The 15,197-nt window shown below is 29.6% G+C and overlaps 1 protein-coding gene across 1 annotated transcript; it reads left to right on the top strand.

Moving 5' to 3' along the window:
* Positions 1–4,090: 4,090 nt before the first annotated feature.
* Positions 4,091–9,427, top strand: LOC149897134 (general odorant-binding protein 19d-like). Its single transcript, XM_090116906.1, has 3 exons — positions 4,091–4,264; positions 4,730–4,971; positions 9,341–9,427. The coding sequence occupies exons 1-3, from the start codon at positions 4,121–4,123 to the stop codon at positions 9,372–9,374; spliced, it is 420 nt and encodes a 139-aa protein (XP_089973032.1). The 5' UTR covers positions 4,091–4,120; the 3' UTR covers positions 9,375–9,427.
* Positions 9,428–15,197: the final 5,770 nt, after the last annotated feature.

Raw genomic sequence — 15,197 nt, 5'->3', positions numbered from 1 at the left:
ACATTCGAAACCAATACTAAACTCATAACTTCCATCTGTCGAACAACAGAACAAAAAACCAATATTACAAGCATCTGGTGAAAATAAAAAAATAACAATACGAATTGTTGTTCGTACAATCGCGTATTACTTTTTATAAGCGGTTTTTGTAACAAGAAATGCATTAGTGTCGATAGCACCTGGTTAAACGTAAGTGGAATTTTTTAATTTATCCGTTTTATAAAGAACAGAATGAATAAGCTAAGGAAATAAACAAAGGGAATAACAATCGTGATATCCTTTTTATTATAAGAACTCTAGGTTTTCTTTGTTTCTTTAAATACATTTTTATGCACACTACATTGAAAATCATAGTAACTTTAATGTAAATAATAATAATATAACTAAATTAAGTATTCGTCTACAAATTATGATTATGTACAATGTATGTCTTCACGTAAGATGTTTTTAAAAGTCTTAAAAATAAAACCATCACGTTTCCATTATAGATACTTACCAATTTTTCATGTTCTTAAAAAATGTAAGCATTTCAAACTAATAAGTTAACACATAATTTCTACAACCAACTGTCCTTTTATCGAAGAAATATTTAAATATTGAACGAACCTCGTTAATTAACTGTAAGCAATCACCCTTTTAATATTTTTCAGTGAAATACTTTTCCATTTACCCTCCCACAGAGTATTTCTTATTCAATTAGTGTCGCTAAATAGATTATAAAACAAAACACGTTCCCTTTTTACTTTATTATGCGGCATCTAAAAGTTATTAGCGAAAGGTTTAGCATACCGTAATTAAATTCAGCTTAAAGGAAAAACACCATTATGTTTTAGGGAAACAATGTTAATGTTGTATGTTCAATATCCTTAACATGTTGACAATATTAAACATAAATAATTGGCAGTATCACAGGCCTCATAAATATGAAAAAAGGTTTTGTCCTTTTATCAATAAAGTCATATTTCAGCATCATACGAATGCTGAATAAGCCTGATTATTTATTTTAATTTTAAGGCTCTATAATCTATATATAACAGTTTTATGTAATAAATAATTTCCTTTTATTACCAAAGAATTTATAGCATAAATAAGTTGCAGAATGGTAAAACGCTTCTTTTCGCTTCAATATTCAAATACTGCGTCTATTATTTACAGAAAATCATGTTAAAGTACGTATTTATCTGCTTCGTTGGATACGCATCGGCTTCACGGCCTCATGGATTCTCCGGGACACTCGTCGATTTTACAGATCCTAAGGTAATTTTATCAAATTACGACTATTCGCATCACTTGCCTTTGTTACATTCAATATATTTGCTTCTATGACATGTTGTTAGAGACTGGGTTAAGGGATGTACTACTTGACTTATATGTGATAGATCTTTATGTATCTCCTTTCTTATGTCATGTATAATATTTTGTTTTGTAAACATTATGTCCAAAAAATAATATATCTAGATATTTACTTTTTAATTAAACGAAGAAGTAACATTAAAACTAGTCGTTCAGCGGTATTTCCCTGTGTCGTATTTATTTTTCGGATGATAATGCTGTAGTTCTCAAAGTTTTATTTAATTTTAGCATACATAACATTGACATACAAAAATTAACTACTTCAGTGTTCAATTAGTTCGCTAAAAATGTTTTATTCTAAAATCGTACACAACCGTTTCAGTATGATAACATCAAATACGGGAAAATTGAATGGGAGAATATCAGCCAAATGTACATCGTGCCAACATTGTTTGACACATTTTGTTATTTTCGACTTCATGTTGATTTTATAACGTTGCATATTTTTGATGGCTTTCAAAAATATTCAATAAAAACATATGCGTTTCTGTATGGATGAAAAAGAATGACTGCAGTTTGAATAATATTTACAGAATAATAGTTGCTTTTACTGTATTTGTGAACAGCGAAAAAACGAATGAAGGCAGTCAATAGCAAAATATCATTCAAAATCATATAACTTTATGTTGAGGTATTACAAAATAATATTATATTGAAAGTATTTTGATTATTGTTTTACATTGGTACATTATCTACACTAATATCTACACTAATATTATAAAGAGGAAAACTTTGTTTGTTTGTTTGTTTGTTTGTTTGATTGTAATGAATAGGCTCATAAACTACTGGACCGATTTTAAAAATTCTTTCACCATTCGAAAGCTACATTATCCACGAGTAACATAGGCTAGGTTTTATCCCGGAAATCCCACGGGAACGGGAACTATGCGGGTTTTTCTTTGAAAACGCGGGCGAAGCCGCAGGCGGAAAGCTAGTTTAGATATAATACTTTATTGGAGATTATTTAAATTATTTCTACGATAAGGCATATCGTTTAAAAGGTATTAAACCAAGAAAACGTGTCACAAGATCCCCTCGAAATAAGAAATAGACTTATCAGGCCACGTAAGAACTTTATGTTGGGTGAAACGAAGAGCCTTACATACAAATGAGTTGCTATTAAGAATAAACAATATAACACGAAACAGATTTACATAGAATAAATCGCTACACAACATAAAATAAAGCCGATGACATTCGTATTACATTTATAGAGCATAACATTAGTATTAAAATGTATTTAGATCAAACTGACATAGAGCTAGAGCAAGAGCATTCTTTCGGGATCTTTTAGTGTAAACGAAAACTCAGTGTTGTTCAGTAATAAGAACATTACATAGAATCTTTTCGAACGCGCTTAGAACAACGAAATCATGCTTTACGCCTGTTTACACTAAAATAATTTGTCATAGTGGGGTTAGAATGAGCATTCGCTCATTTGATCTAAATGCACCGTACTCCATTATGAAAGTCTGAAAAACCAATTCACATAAATTACTCTAACAATTAAAATATTATTATTGAAATACATTACACTAAAATACTGAAACAATATTATTTACTCAAATATTAAGCTCTTAAAACAATATGAGGTGCGCTAAATATTTACAGAAACATTCAATTTTGCATATAAAACGCTTTTCAGCATAATATGGCTGATATACCGTTGAATTTGAGCGGAATATTAATTAGTTACAATCAAAAACAGTTCAACCACACAATACACATCATCAGTAAATAAAATAATACAATTGTAACTTTGCATGCAAATATAAGTGAAACAGAATGATGGAGCATGCAATCAACCCTCATTCTTATGCGGATTTAAATTTTACACTCCATTTGATTTTCTATTGTATGTAACTACACAACGTTGAGCATTTGTCCTGCTCTTAAATCTAATGACCATTAAGAATCTCTATGGAATATAAAAAGAACATTAGTTGGTTAAGAATTAAGATGCTATTTGTGACTATTACGACAATCGTATCTTCTTTAACAATAATAAAATTAGAATGTCTGACTTTAAACTTTTTAATACTTATTAAAATAACCGCATTTTACTATATGCATATGGGTGGTACACATACCAATATAGTAATTGTTACAAATTTTGTCTGTTTGTTTGTTCCGGCTAATCTATGGAACGGCTAGACCGATTTTGACGAGACTTTCACTGACTGAGTAACTTAGGCTATTTTTAATACTGATATTCTTAAGGTAACTTTAGGATTATAAGGAAAAACTTATTTACGCGGGTGAAACCGCGGGATGCAGATAGTTCTGTGGGTACCTACTTAATATATTCGAAAGTGACTTTTGCATTTAGAGTTTTGTAAGTTAAGTAGTCTTGAATTTTATGTTGCTTTATGACTGACTTCTTTCATGTTATCAATGTGTTATGTCGTAAAAAGTATGTCATAAAGTTGTAGTATTCACCCTTTTAGTATCAAATAATAAACCTTACAATGTCGGCTTGCATTTTTCTGAGTCTATTAGGTATTCTGTGATATTACATATTATAACCTAAATTCACCGATTTTAATTGTTTTTACGCGAACTATCGAACACGCGAAGTTAATCTTATTTTTTTTTTATTTTTTAAGCTTTTTGTTAAGTCAAAAATTTTAATAAAATTACGAATAAATTTAAAAGATAAAGTGGTTTTCTACTTGTAGTGTGACAGAAGAAAATAGGTAAAACGTTTCATATAAATAAATATATATATCATTAACAGGTACAAGGACACCTAGACGCTCTGGTCCGCATGGCGCAGTCGTGCGTGATCAAAGTGCGGGCAACGCCGAAGGACGTCAGGGCTTACTTCACCAATTCACCTCCTATCACCAGGTCGGGGCAGTGCTTTGCTGCGTGCATGCTTGAACAGAGCGACGTTATTAATCATGGAAAGGTGAATTTCGACTTTAAAGTATTTTTTCACATAGTGTTGTTTAGATATTATTAGCTACCTTAAATAATGTATCCAGGAACCACGCGCATCGTTTCTTCAGAAATTACGATAAAATTACATGTTTTTCAAATAATTATGGATTTAATTTTGAAAACGCAGAATTACCTTCAATGATTAAATACTAATTTGCTTGGCTCAATATTATTTTAATTAGAATATTTACTTCAAAATATTACCATCACAAACTAAGATGCAATTTTACAATAGTTTGTAAAAACTATTAATACGACTAGCGCTTGGTTAGACAAATTTTAAATTGACCCATAGTTAATGAAAAAATATTATTTCCTCAAATTCACATGTATTTACCACTGAAATAATTATTTTCTATACATGTTTTAAAGTAAATTTAATAAAATATTTTCAGTCCCTCTCTATATTTTTTGAATAACAAATACTGTACAGGTAAACCGCGACCTGCTTATCCATCTAGCCAGTCTAGTAAACGGCAAGAACTCCCGCGTAGTTCGCAAGCTACACAGCATATCCCGCCTTTGCCTGGACAGCATCGAGGGCATGTCTGACAGATGTCAACTCGCATCCACCTACAACGACTGTCTGAATGAGAACATGATTGAATTTGCCTTCCCGCTAGACCTCGCGGAGGAGGCGGTGAGGAAAATGCCGTTCCATTTGATACAACCGAAGTAAGTTTATTTGTTGAGGGAGAAAGCTAATTTAGTTGACGGAACTCGGATAGATAGTATTAGGTTAGAAGCATTGACGGAGCTACAAGTAAAGAGCCTTCAAAATAAACATAATAATATTATAATATAAAAGAAAAGAATCGTATTTTTTTGTAAATATCAAATTTCTGCAATCTTAAGTAAACTAATGCTTTATTACAAGGGTGACACAATTATTTTACAATTTCTCGCATCATTTTCATTGAAGATTAACGATTAAAATAATGAACAAGCCCGAACCTTTGAACCCAGCTTGTTAATCAAATATTGAGTCCCTTTCAATCACATCCTACATTTCCGTCCGTAATTTCTTTTGAACTCAAAAGCTCAATATACATAACAAATTTGTTAACGAAATTGTTCTTGTAACAAGTTATGCAACATGCTTTTCCTACATAAAAAGTATACTTAGTTGCAAACTACGACTAGCCTAACCTCATAATGTATTCTACAAATCACTCAGTAAATAAATTATATACACGATGTTTATCTGTCAACCACAACTTAAAAAAAACATATAAATTAACAATATACACAGTGACCAAACGTAAAAGTCGCTTTTGAACCATCCCCAGATCTTGCAAACAAAAATAGCAGCAAGCAAAAGATTCACTCAACTGAATACACCCTTAAATCCTAGCTTTAAAATGCACTATAAAAATTTCATAGGTGTGTATCGTAACGTGTACAAAGTTAAACAATGGCTGTGAAATGGAAACAAAACAAAATGGCGGTTCGTCGACACGGCTAACAAAAGCGTGACATAAATATGAGTTATCAAAGAACTAACAAAGGGCAGAAAGAGGCAAGTGTTACACCTACGGTTGAACAGGGCTGTAATCTGTAGTGAGCGTTTTGTGGCTTCAAAAACTGTGCACGCTAAAATTAAAAATTACTTGAAATGTAAATATAAAATGTAGTAGGGTTTTATTTGTTGTTTTGTATTTATTATGAATAATGGGGATTTTATTTTTGAAATATAATAATATTCATCTATCGTCTATTATAAATTATAAAATGTAGGATATTCGCCAACTATCTATCGAGTAACGACAATTATCGTGTCATGCGGATAACTTGTTTTAATATAAAATATTGAAAACATTCTCACAAGTCACAACCTCAACATACATGATAACTTACAAATAAAAGATTTTTCATTATAAACCATATTAGTCTCCTTTCATCATCTTACTAAATTGAATTAATTTACACAAAATGCTATACAATATAGACAATTAGTGGCAACGTTAATTAATATAATTTTATTATCTGTAAATTTGCGCAAACACACATTTATTCCAGAGCTATGAGCTAAAGGTGTCTGAAATATGCAATAAAATAAATCAACCTTGTTTTATACGCGTTCAACCAGGTTTCTTTAAATTTAGTATTTTAGTAATAACAGACACGGCTAGACCTATTAAAAAGCACTTTCATGAGCAAATAACCTCTTTAGTTTAGACCCCATTTCGCAGAAATTTACGATTTTCCACAATGTTTTCCACATGTGTTTTATCTTACATAGTAAATCATAAATTGTATAATGCAGTAAGGTAATTTTGAATCAAACTGAATGAAATAATGTGTTTGGACTGTTGTTACCTTCGTATTGTCCTAATTACTATCACTACATAGTATAAAACAAAGTCGCTTTCTCTGTCTCTGTTTCGCATCCATGCGGCGATTTTTTTAATAGATAGAGTGATTCAAGAGGAAGGGTTAAGTATATAATTTATTAGGTTTTAGACAAAGCTGGCGAAGCCGCGGGCGGTAAGCTAGTATTCTTTTGTAATAATGTTCTCAATTCTCATTAAATACATACTGTATTAGACATTAGGACATATTATTGAAAAAAAAACCTTTACAAAATAAATCTGAGTCCCCATATAAAATACATCCCTGCTAACTATCGAAGAACCCGATCTAGGTTAATTTCAAATGGATCCTTACAAGACACGCTTTCATCGTATCTTCAGAGAATAACATCTTAAACGAATATGGACAGAATTTGAGACAAAACTTTGAAGTCACATAACTTTTACTTACAATTGTGAGTTTTGAAATTCAGCAATTTTCGTAATACAATAAAGCCACAACTTAGAGATAAAACGTTTTATCGAATAAATTATTACTTTTATAAACTCGTGATGGATATAGTGTTGTAAGAAGGGCCAGCCTTAATCTAATTATGTATCTTTTTTGCTCTTGAGGGACAAAATAATTTATGCAAAGTTTTTTGATGACCTAGTTACTGGTAAAACCGGTGTATAGAGCGACCTATTTAGATATTTTAGTATTATTATTGTTTCCTTCTTTTTTTTAATCCTATCAATACGTTTCACTTAAAAACAAGTATGTAAAACCTTGAGTTACCTATTTTGTACAAAAAAAAAACATTGAAATGTTATGAAGATTCAATGTGGTCATATCCTCTCGCGCTCTAATATATAAAAACAAAGCGGTGATAAGGCTTAATTCAAATTGAAATTTTCAAATATTACATTACATACATTAGGTACATACCATGTAGTAGCTTCTAAAACAACAACAGTTCAATTAATTCGATAACCAATCATTTGCTAATTTAAAAGTGCTTCTAAATCATTTGCTAATTTAAAAGTGCTTTTACAAAGCAAATTCTACTTCAATTAAATGCATTACTTATCTACTCTTTTAATCTAAATCTATTCGATTAAACTCCATCTGTTAATTCGTATCGTAGAACATGAAATTTAATAAAATGTTCGTTCTTTCTTTAAAAGTCGTTACAAAAATGTTTAATGGAGCGAATGGACTTTATAGCGGTCCATTTTTAATAGCTTCAATTACAGATACCGTTTGTATAATTTCACCTGCGATTTCTTTTACCGATTCGGGAAGGACTGGTGACTAATTGGTCAGTATAAAGCCGTTTACAGATAAAATTTTGGAGCAGTAACGTAGATTTTATGCGGCTATGCAATTTTTACCGTTTATTGAGAGTTGTAAATGATTGGAAATTACATTTAACTTTGGTATAGTCCGTTAAATAGAAAATTCTTGTATTTATGTCTAAGGTATAGACTCTACATATCTTTATGTACGTATATTATGTAGTTCTATAGTAATGAAAACTAAAGAGAAGTAGAACACACATTTTTTTAGTTAAACATTGGAGTAAATTTTAAGTTTTAAGTTTAAGACACTTAAATAATGCACAGTGCTTAAATTTTGAATCATAATTGATAAATATTACAATTCATAATGATTAATTATTACGATTCCTTCACAAACAGATTTGTATAGCAATTAATCGTGAGCTTACCAAGTCTTAGATTAATTTATATTAAATGAACTTCGTAATGTTTACAAATTTGTTTCTAATTTACAAACGATTGTTACTGTTTTGTTTATGTTTGTGTTAAATGATCACACACTGGCTAAAGTCATAAAACAATTGCGGTATGTGGCTGTCACCGAACCGATAAAATTAATGGCCCATTTAATGGCCCTATCATACACAATGTTGGTAATCTGGAAACGGCACATATTGCTGCTTTTTGACCCATTTAGGGCAATTCAATAGAAACGTATGTAACAAATGTACTCATTTTTTAAAGTATGGATTTCAAAGAAGCGTATGTATGCGTCTTTCAAATTAAATTGACTGAGACAAAAACTATCGTATTAGTGTCGTCTCAGTATCGTAATTTTTGACGTTTTCTTTTCCATTAATTGAAAGAAAGATCATCAAAAATAAGTCAGTCGTGAGTATTAAGCTGACCTTTCACCCGTATTATTACATTTCGTCTAGAAGCTTCTAGCTCTTTATTTAACAACGAATCAACTCAACGCTAACCGTATTTGTGGACCGGAAGACCAGGCTAAGTGTCCTTCCAAATGACAATTACGTGATCAGAATCGACAATTTTACAGGTCTACTCCCAAGTAACAATATCTAATAAAACATTTGAAATACGAAATAGTTTTTTCGAGTAAGTTTCGTACGTGGTTAAGCAGATTCTGATAAATTATTGTGTATACTTTTTTGTTCAGACAATACAAGTTTTGACAGTTTTGTTCTAATCTTTTGTAAGACGTGGGTAGTTTGAGGTAACAGATTTTTTGAACGTTAAAAGGGTATAAGAGGGTCAAAGTTTTCGTATTATAATTTATAGCGAGGCCAATAGTTATGTATAATTTTGAATACATTATTATTAGATCGAGTACCCTATAAAAATAATAATACATTTTCTTTTGTAATTATTATACCTACCTCAGATTACTTAATACTAAAACAATTACTTCATTATACCTTATATTAATAATTATTTTCTCTTTGTTTCAGTTTACCACAAGAACTAAGGCAGACGTCGTTTTAAAGCTACTATTTAAAAGTTTATATTTTTCTACAAATTAAATTATTCGAAACGAAGCAGAGTATTTTATTCAGATGCTTTTTAATGAATTCTCAAGCATCCATCCATTAAAAATACAGTATACAGTAATAAATTGCCTCACCTAACGCTAGCTTGTAGTAATAAAGGTTTAAAATATATTTTTAGTCTGAATAAGGCTAAAAAATACTATTATGAATAATGAAAAATGCTCTATTCATAATTATAAAATAATTGACAAACAAATGAGTAATCTTAATCCAATAAATGAATAGTTTAAAAAATATGCTGTCATGACACAGTTGGTATTTATCTGAAACCACAAATTGGAATATTTGCAATTGACGTAAAAGCAAGTTCTTCTAATATAATATATAGAATTTCTATATTCCGTCACCACTAAGAAAGTTTCTGGGAAATGAGCGAATTTGAATTAATTTAATTTCAATAGACTTCTATTTGAACGGATTCTCATTTAAAATTAGTATTTAAATGTTTCTTGGTAGAAATTATTTCTGGGTTGAAGTAACTTCAACAATAATTTAATTTCTAGGTTCTTGATTTTCCTATTTTAATAATTAAATCTTTTTAACACTTTATCCTTTGTAGAAATTGATAGATCTTTACGTGGTACATATTTATAAATTTTTCTTTTTTAATGCCTGACTTTTATATTGGTACACTGTAATATAATAAAAATACAATAAAAAGTATCTCGAATCTTCTGAAAGAACATAACTTTAAATATTTATTAATGTCGATGTAGATGAAAACCAGACCCTCAGTTCTAACATTGTATCTGCCACTAGACGAGTTTTAATCGAATGTATATTTTATGTACATTATATTATTATTTTGCGTTTTATATAATACTTACTCTATCGAATTTAATTGATATAACAAGAATGCTTATTAAATTATATTTTATACAGCTATAGATGGTGGAGGCTGAAAAATTGGATTACTGGTAATAACGAGCATGCAAAGAATTAAATTGATCGAATCGGTTTAGGAAACATCGTGAGGAAACCTAATAATAACAATTAGTAATATGTGTTACAAAATAAGATATAAGCATTCATACTCTTTTAAATTCATAAGACTATTATTGTTAATACACAATAATAGTCTAAATAAATAACCGTATCGCCAAGAAAAATTATAAAAATAACAACCGTTGACGTACAAAAACACCTTGTTTATGCAACCTACAAAAGAAAAATCATTCTTTTGAATTAGTTTAATATTGAAAAGTGCTATTTCTAAGTGGGCACAATAAAAGCTTACAAACAAAATTATAAAAGCACGCCTTTGAATAACAAAAATAGCCTTTCTTTGATTGTTTGAAAGCCAATGGAAAAAACGTCTTAACTGCGTCTGAATAGAATGAAACTCCTACACAGTGTTCAAACATGGTTCCTAATAAAGGTCTTTATTTATATTCTATACACTGCCATAGACTACAGAATAAGTATTTGTATCAATTTTGGAACCATTTGTTTCAAATTTAGTGAATTTACTGTAGTATTGTTTATTTAGATTGAAAATTTTTCCAAGTATAGGACTTTTGATATTATGTAAACAGTAATTTCAACCTTTATAGCTGTTATTTTGTAACAAAAGGATACAATCCATACTTCCATACTAATATTATAAATGCGAAAGTAACTCTGTCTGTCTGTCTGTTACTCAATCACGCCTAAACTACTGAACCAATTTGCATGAAATTTGGTATGGAGATATTTTGATACCCGAGAAAGGACATAGGCTACCTTTTATTGCGAAATATGTACCACGGGCGAAGCCGGGGCGGACCACTAGTATATTATATATCTTTGCCGTTATAATATTCTTGTAGATATTTTAATGTATGAAAATATTGTATCTACATCATACAAAATTCTCTTTACCATAAAGAGCGGAAATATGAAATTTTTATATACTAAAGCAGTATATTCTTTTACATATCTCCATAAATATGCATATTGCAGTGGAAAATATGTATCGAATAAATATCCCTCTTTGTCCGTCCGATAAACCAAACTCATATTTCTGTTCTGTGGAATATTTCTGTTCATTTGTTTGTCCATAGCTTCCAATAAACTGCTTTGTTTACGCCGTTCCGCTCTCTTGTGTGTTCAGGCCGATACTAATCATTATTTGCTTACTATATCATATGTCTATTAGTAGTCTTCTTGCAACTTTATTTAATATATTTTTTGTATTTGCTTGAGCTTTTGGGTTATTTGGAAATTAAGCAAGGATATTCAGAAAACAAGGTTACTGTCAGTGTGTTCGTGTGAATAATATAAAATCCCTTAAAAAGTGCATAATTTCTAAATTAAAACATTTTCATTGTAGGCAATCCTACTTAATATTATAAATACGAAAGTTTGTGATGACGTGTGTATGTTTGTTACTTTTTCACGCAAATACTACTGAACCGATTATAATGAAATTTAGCACACATATAGAGTGTAACTTGGATTAACCCATAGGATAGGTTTTATCCCGGAAATCCTTAGGGAACGGAAACTATGCGGTTTTTCCTTTGAAAACGCGGGCGAAGCCGCGGGGGAAAGCTTGTATACAATAATTCTAAGACCTTCCAATTCCACAGGCTTTCCTTTATACATTTTTTATTTATATACAACAAACACGTATATTAGATATTATAATATGAAATGAGGATGCTTTGAAATGTAATATGGTTAAAATCAGGTCAAATTCACTAATTTCCTTCCTCCATTTGATATGAGGGAAAATTTTCTCGAATTTCCTATAAATATTCAGAGTTTTATTGACCGATGGACTCCGGTAGGGAAGGAAAAGATTTTCCTGTTTTGCCAAAGTTCCGTAACTTGACTTCTCTAGCGGATGTCGGTCGTAAGCGAAGATGTAAGATAGTTGTATACTGTGTATTTACATAATGACCTCTTTATATTCCTATTTGAAATACAATTATGGGATAATAATGTTTTGGTTTGTATATCCCTTTTTCTTTATCAATATTTTCTAAATCTTGTTTTTGTAGATACTTTGTAATCTTTTATTAAAATATTCTTTTATCAGAAATTCTTGGGCATGTTATATTTATTAAGGGTCGATTTTTCAATCCATGTTTAAAACTTATCCACCCAATAAAGTATTACACGATAATATTAAAATGTCACCCGTAAACTGTCAAAGACGGGTAAAGAATACATTTTTGATACGTTATTCGACGAATAAGTAATAACCAAGGATTGAAAAATCAGCCCTTAGTCGTTTATTTTTTTTTAATCATATTTCAACACTATTAGCTACGCATCAAAATAACTCAGACATATTAACATCAATGATGAACCTAAACAATGTTGATATTCTATTTACATTTGATAGTCGATTATAAAGGTTGAAGTATTTATTTACTACCTATACTTTAATATTTTCAGTATATAATATAATAAAAGGGAAAATTGTCTGAATTAAGGTATATAAATTCAATTGTTCTATTATTCTTAAGGAACAGGTCAAGTATTAAAAATACGTTTATCACAATTTCGTTAAATATTTTTTACACATTCAGTTGAACTATTCCTGTATCATATCTTGAAATTTACTGTTTAACGATAATATTTTTATTTAAATTTGTAAGCGAAATCTGTAGGCATAAATAGCAAAGTATGCAAAACGTTCTTTAAATGCACCACCAATAAGCCAAAGTTTAAAAATATTTATGAAGAAATCGTGAACATTTTCTCTGAATAACTCTTTTTCACAACGTTATTAAAGTTCACGCTTTTGCATAAACTGGAATAATCATTTCAATGAATGAATGTAATCTAAAATTCCTGGCATTTGTATGAACTTTATTTCTCTGTAGAACGACGGTTTTAAATACAAACCTATTCAATTAATTGAATTAACGACCGTTTTTACTATTTAATCTTTCTTCGTTTCAGTTAAATGCTTGTGTACTCTTAATGTACTCTTACTCTCAATTATTTTACATGGTCAAAGGAGGTCAAAGGTAATGAAAGAAAAAATGTAGCTATGATAAAATTATTATTTTTGCCGTGACTTTTATATATAAAAATACATTTTTGGTAAAAAGGAATTATGTGTTCCTTTGCTTTGTCCGTTTTGCTTCATTAGAAATAATGACAAATTTAGAGAATCCTATAGTATATATTTATCTATGTTCAAACTCATACTCTCGTAGCTACTTGCTACGGTGTTGCTACGTCGTAGCCACGTAGCATTTCTCTTGTTTACCCGCAAAAAATGTACAACGAGCGAGACAAAAGTATATTATTCTAAGATTAGGATAGATAAGGGATTAATAAGGATGGTAAATCAGGTGAAATAATCTAAGCCATTAATATCATATCAAATTTATTTTGTAATACCATTTTGAGGACGAAATGACATAAGAAATGATAAATTTACATTGTACATAATAATTATGATACATATAAGACATTCAAATACAACTTTTAATAGAAAATTTATGATGACGAATTTATAATTTTAAAACATCTTGATTATACTGTATAAGCTGACTGTCGGCAAGCAAATCCCGAAAATAAATTTAATACTATCCAACGTCATTCTATAAAATTAAAACAGTCACTATACTTTGTTACATTTCGCTTTGAAATATTACATACAAACAAACATCCATTAAAATTATTGTAAATAAAATTATATTATTTAATTGTAACAAAAAATAATGTTACATAATTATGTTACACATAATATCTTTAAATTATACTCTTTTCAACTTTATTTGGCCGGTTAAAAATCTGCAAGGAACATTATTTTTCAAAGTGAACATCAATAATATTGCCTGTCTATTTTGGTAATTTAACATTAAGTTATCTTTTAACAATAAACATACGTTACATACGTATTATGAATCTTATTCGTAAATAACTACGCATACATTAAAACTTTACATGAAAAATAATATTGTGAGATGCTTTTATATTTTACTAAATAAAAAATAGAATTTAATTGATAATATACTGAGGCGATATAGTCATACTATATAATGGAAGCAAAATTCAGTAATTTTGTTATAATATTGCTATAAATACTTAAACCAACCGAAAGAACCGAAGAAATACACAAAGATCGATACAGATGAATAAGGATCCTTCACAAAAGTATTTTACGTCGAACAAGAAAGAAATTATTAAGCATAAAATCGGGAAACTCCGCTATTATTCAGTAAGTTCACAACAAAGTAATCACAGTAGGGAGGAGCGATTGAATAATTCATAATCCTACTAAAAATCCCAAAGTTTAGCGGCGACATCCCACTCTATGCAAACTAGAAGTTGGAAGACCTTAACGGTTTTACATCTAGTGTACATTTCCTTTACATTAAGAAGTAGTTTAACCGTCAAGCTATTAAAATCTAATAATTCAATGCGATACATTTATTTTTCGCGATACTTACGTAAATATTTTTGTCAATTATTTATGCATTAAAACGTATATTGATAATAAACTACGATTATGTTAAGAATTCAAAATTCGACAGATTTTTTATTAATTATGTTTCGACTATTTTCAACTATTATTAACTTTTTCACATACCTTACATAACTTCTTATACCAAAGGGAATTTTCTTAACAAAATGGCGGGCTATAAACAAAAACAAATGATACCTATTTGTATCATTTATATACGAAATGTATAAATGTGTGGCTTTGTTGTAACATTATCTTGATATTTACTATGTCTTTAAACAAAAACAAGTTATTTTTCGTAATAAAAATGTCTTTGAATTACACCTATATAATTTTATATGCCAAAAT

This window comes from Colias eurytheme, chromosome 26 (genome assembly GCF_061535395.1).
Source record: "Colias eurytheme isolate Ceu_HAF_F1 chromosome 26, ilColEury1 Martin Lab GWU primary, whole genome shotgun sequence".
NCBI classification, from domain to species: domain Eukaryota; kingdom Metazoa; phylum Arthropoda; class Insecta; order Lepidoptera; family Pieridae; genus Colias; species Colias eurytheme.
The sequence above is the reverse complement of the archived record's forward strand: the minus strand, read 5'-3'. Positions and strand labels throughout refer to the sequence as shown.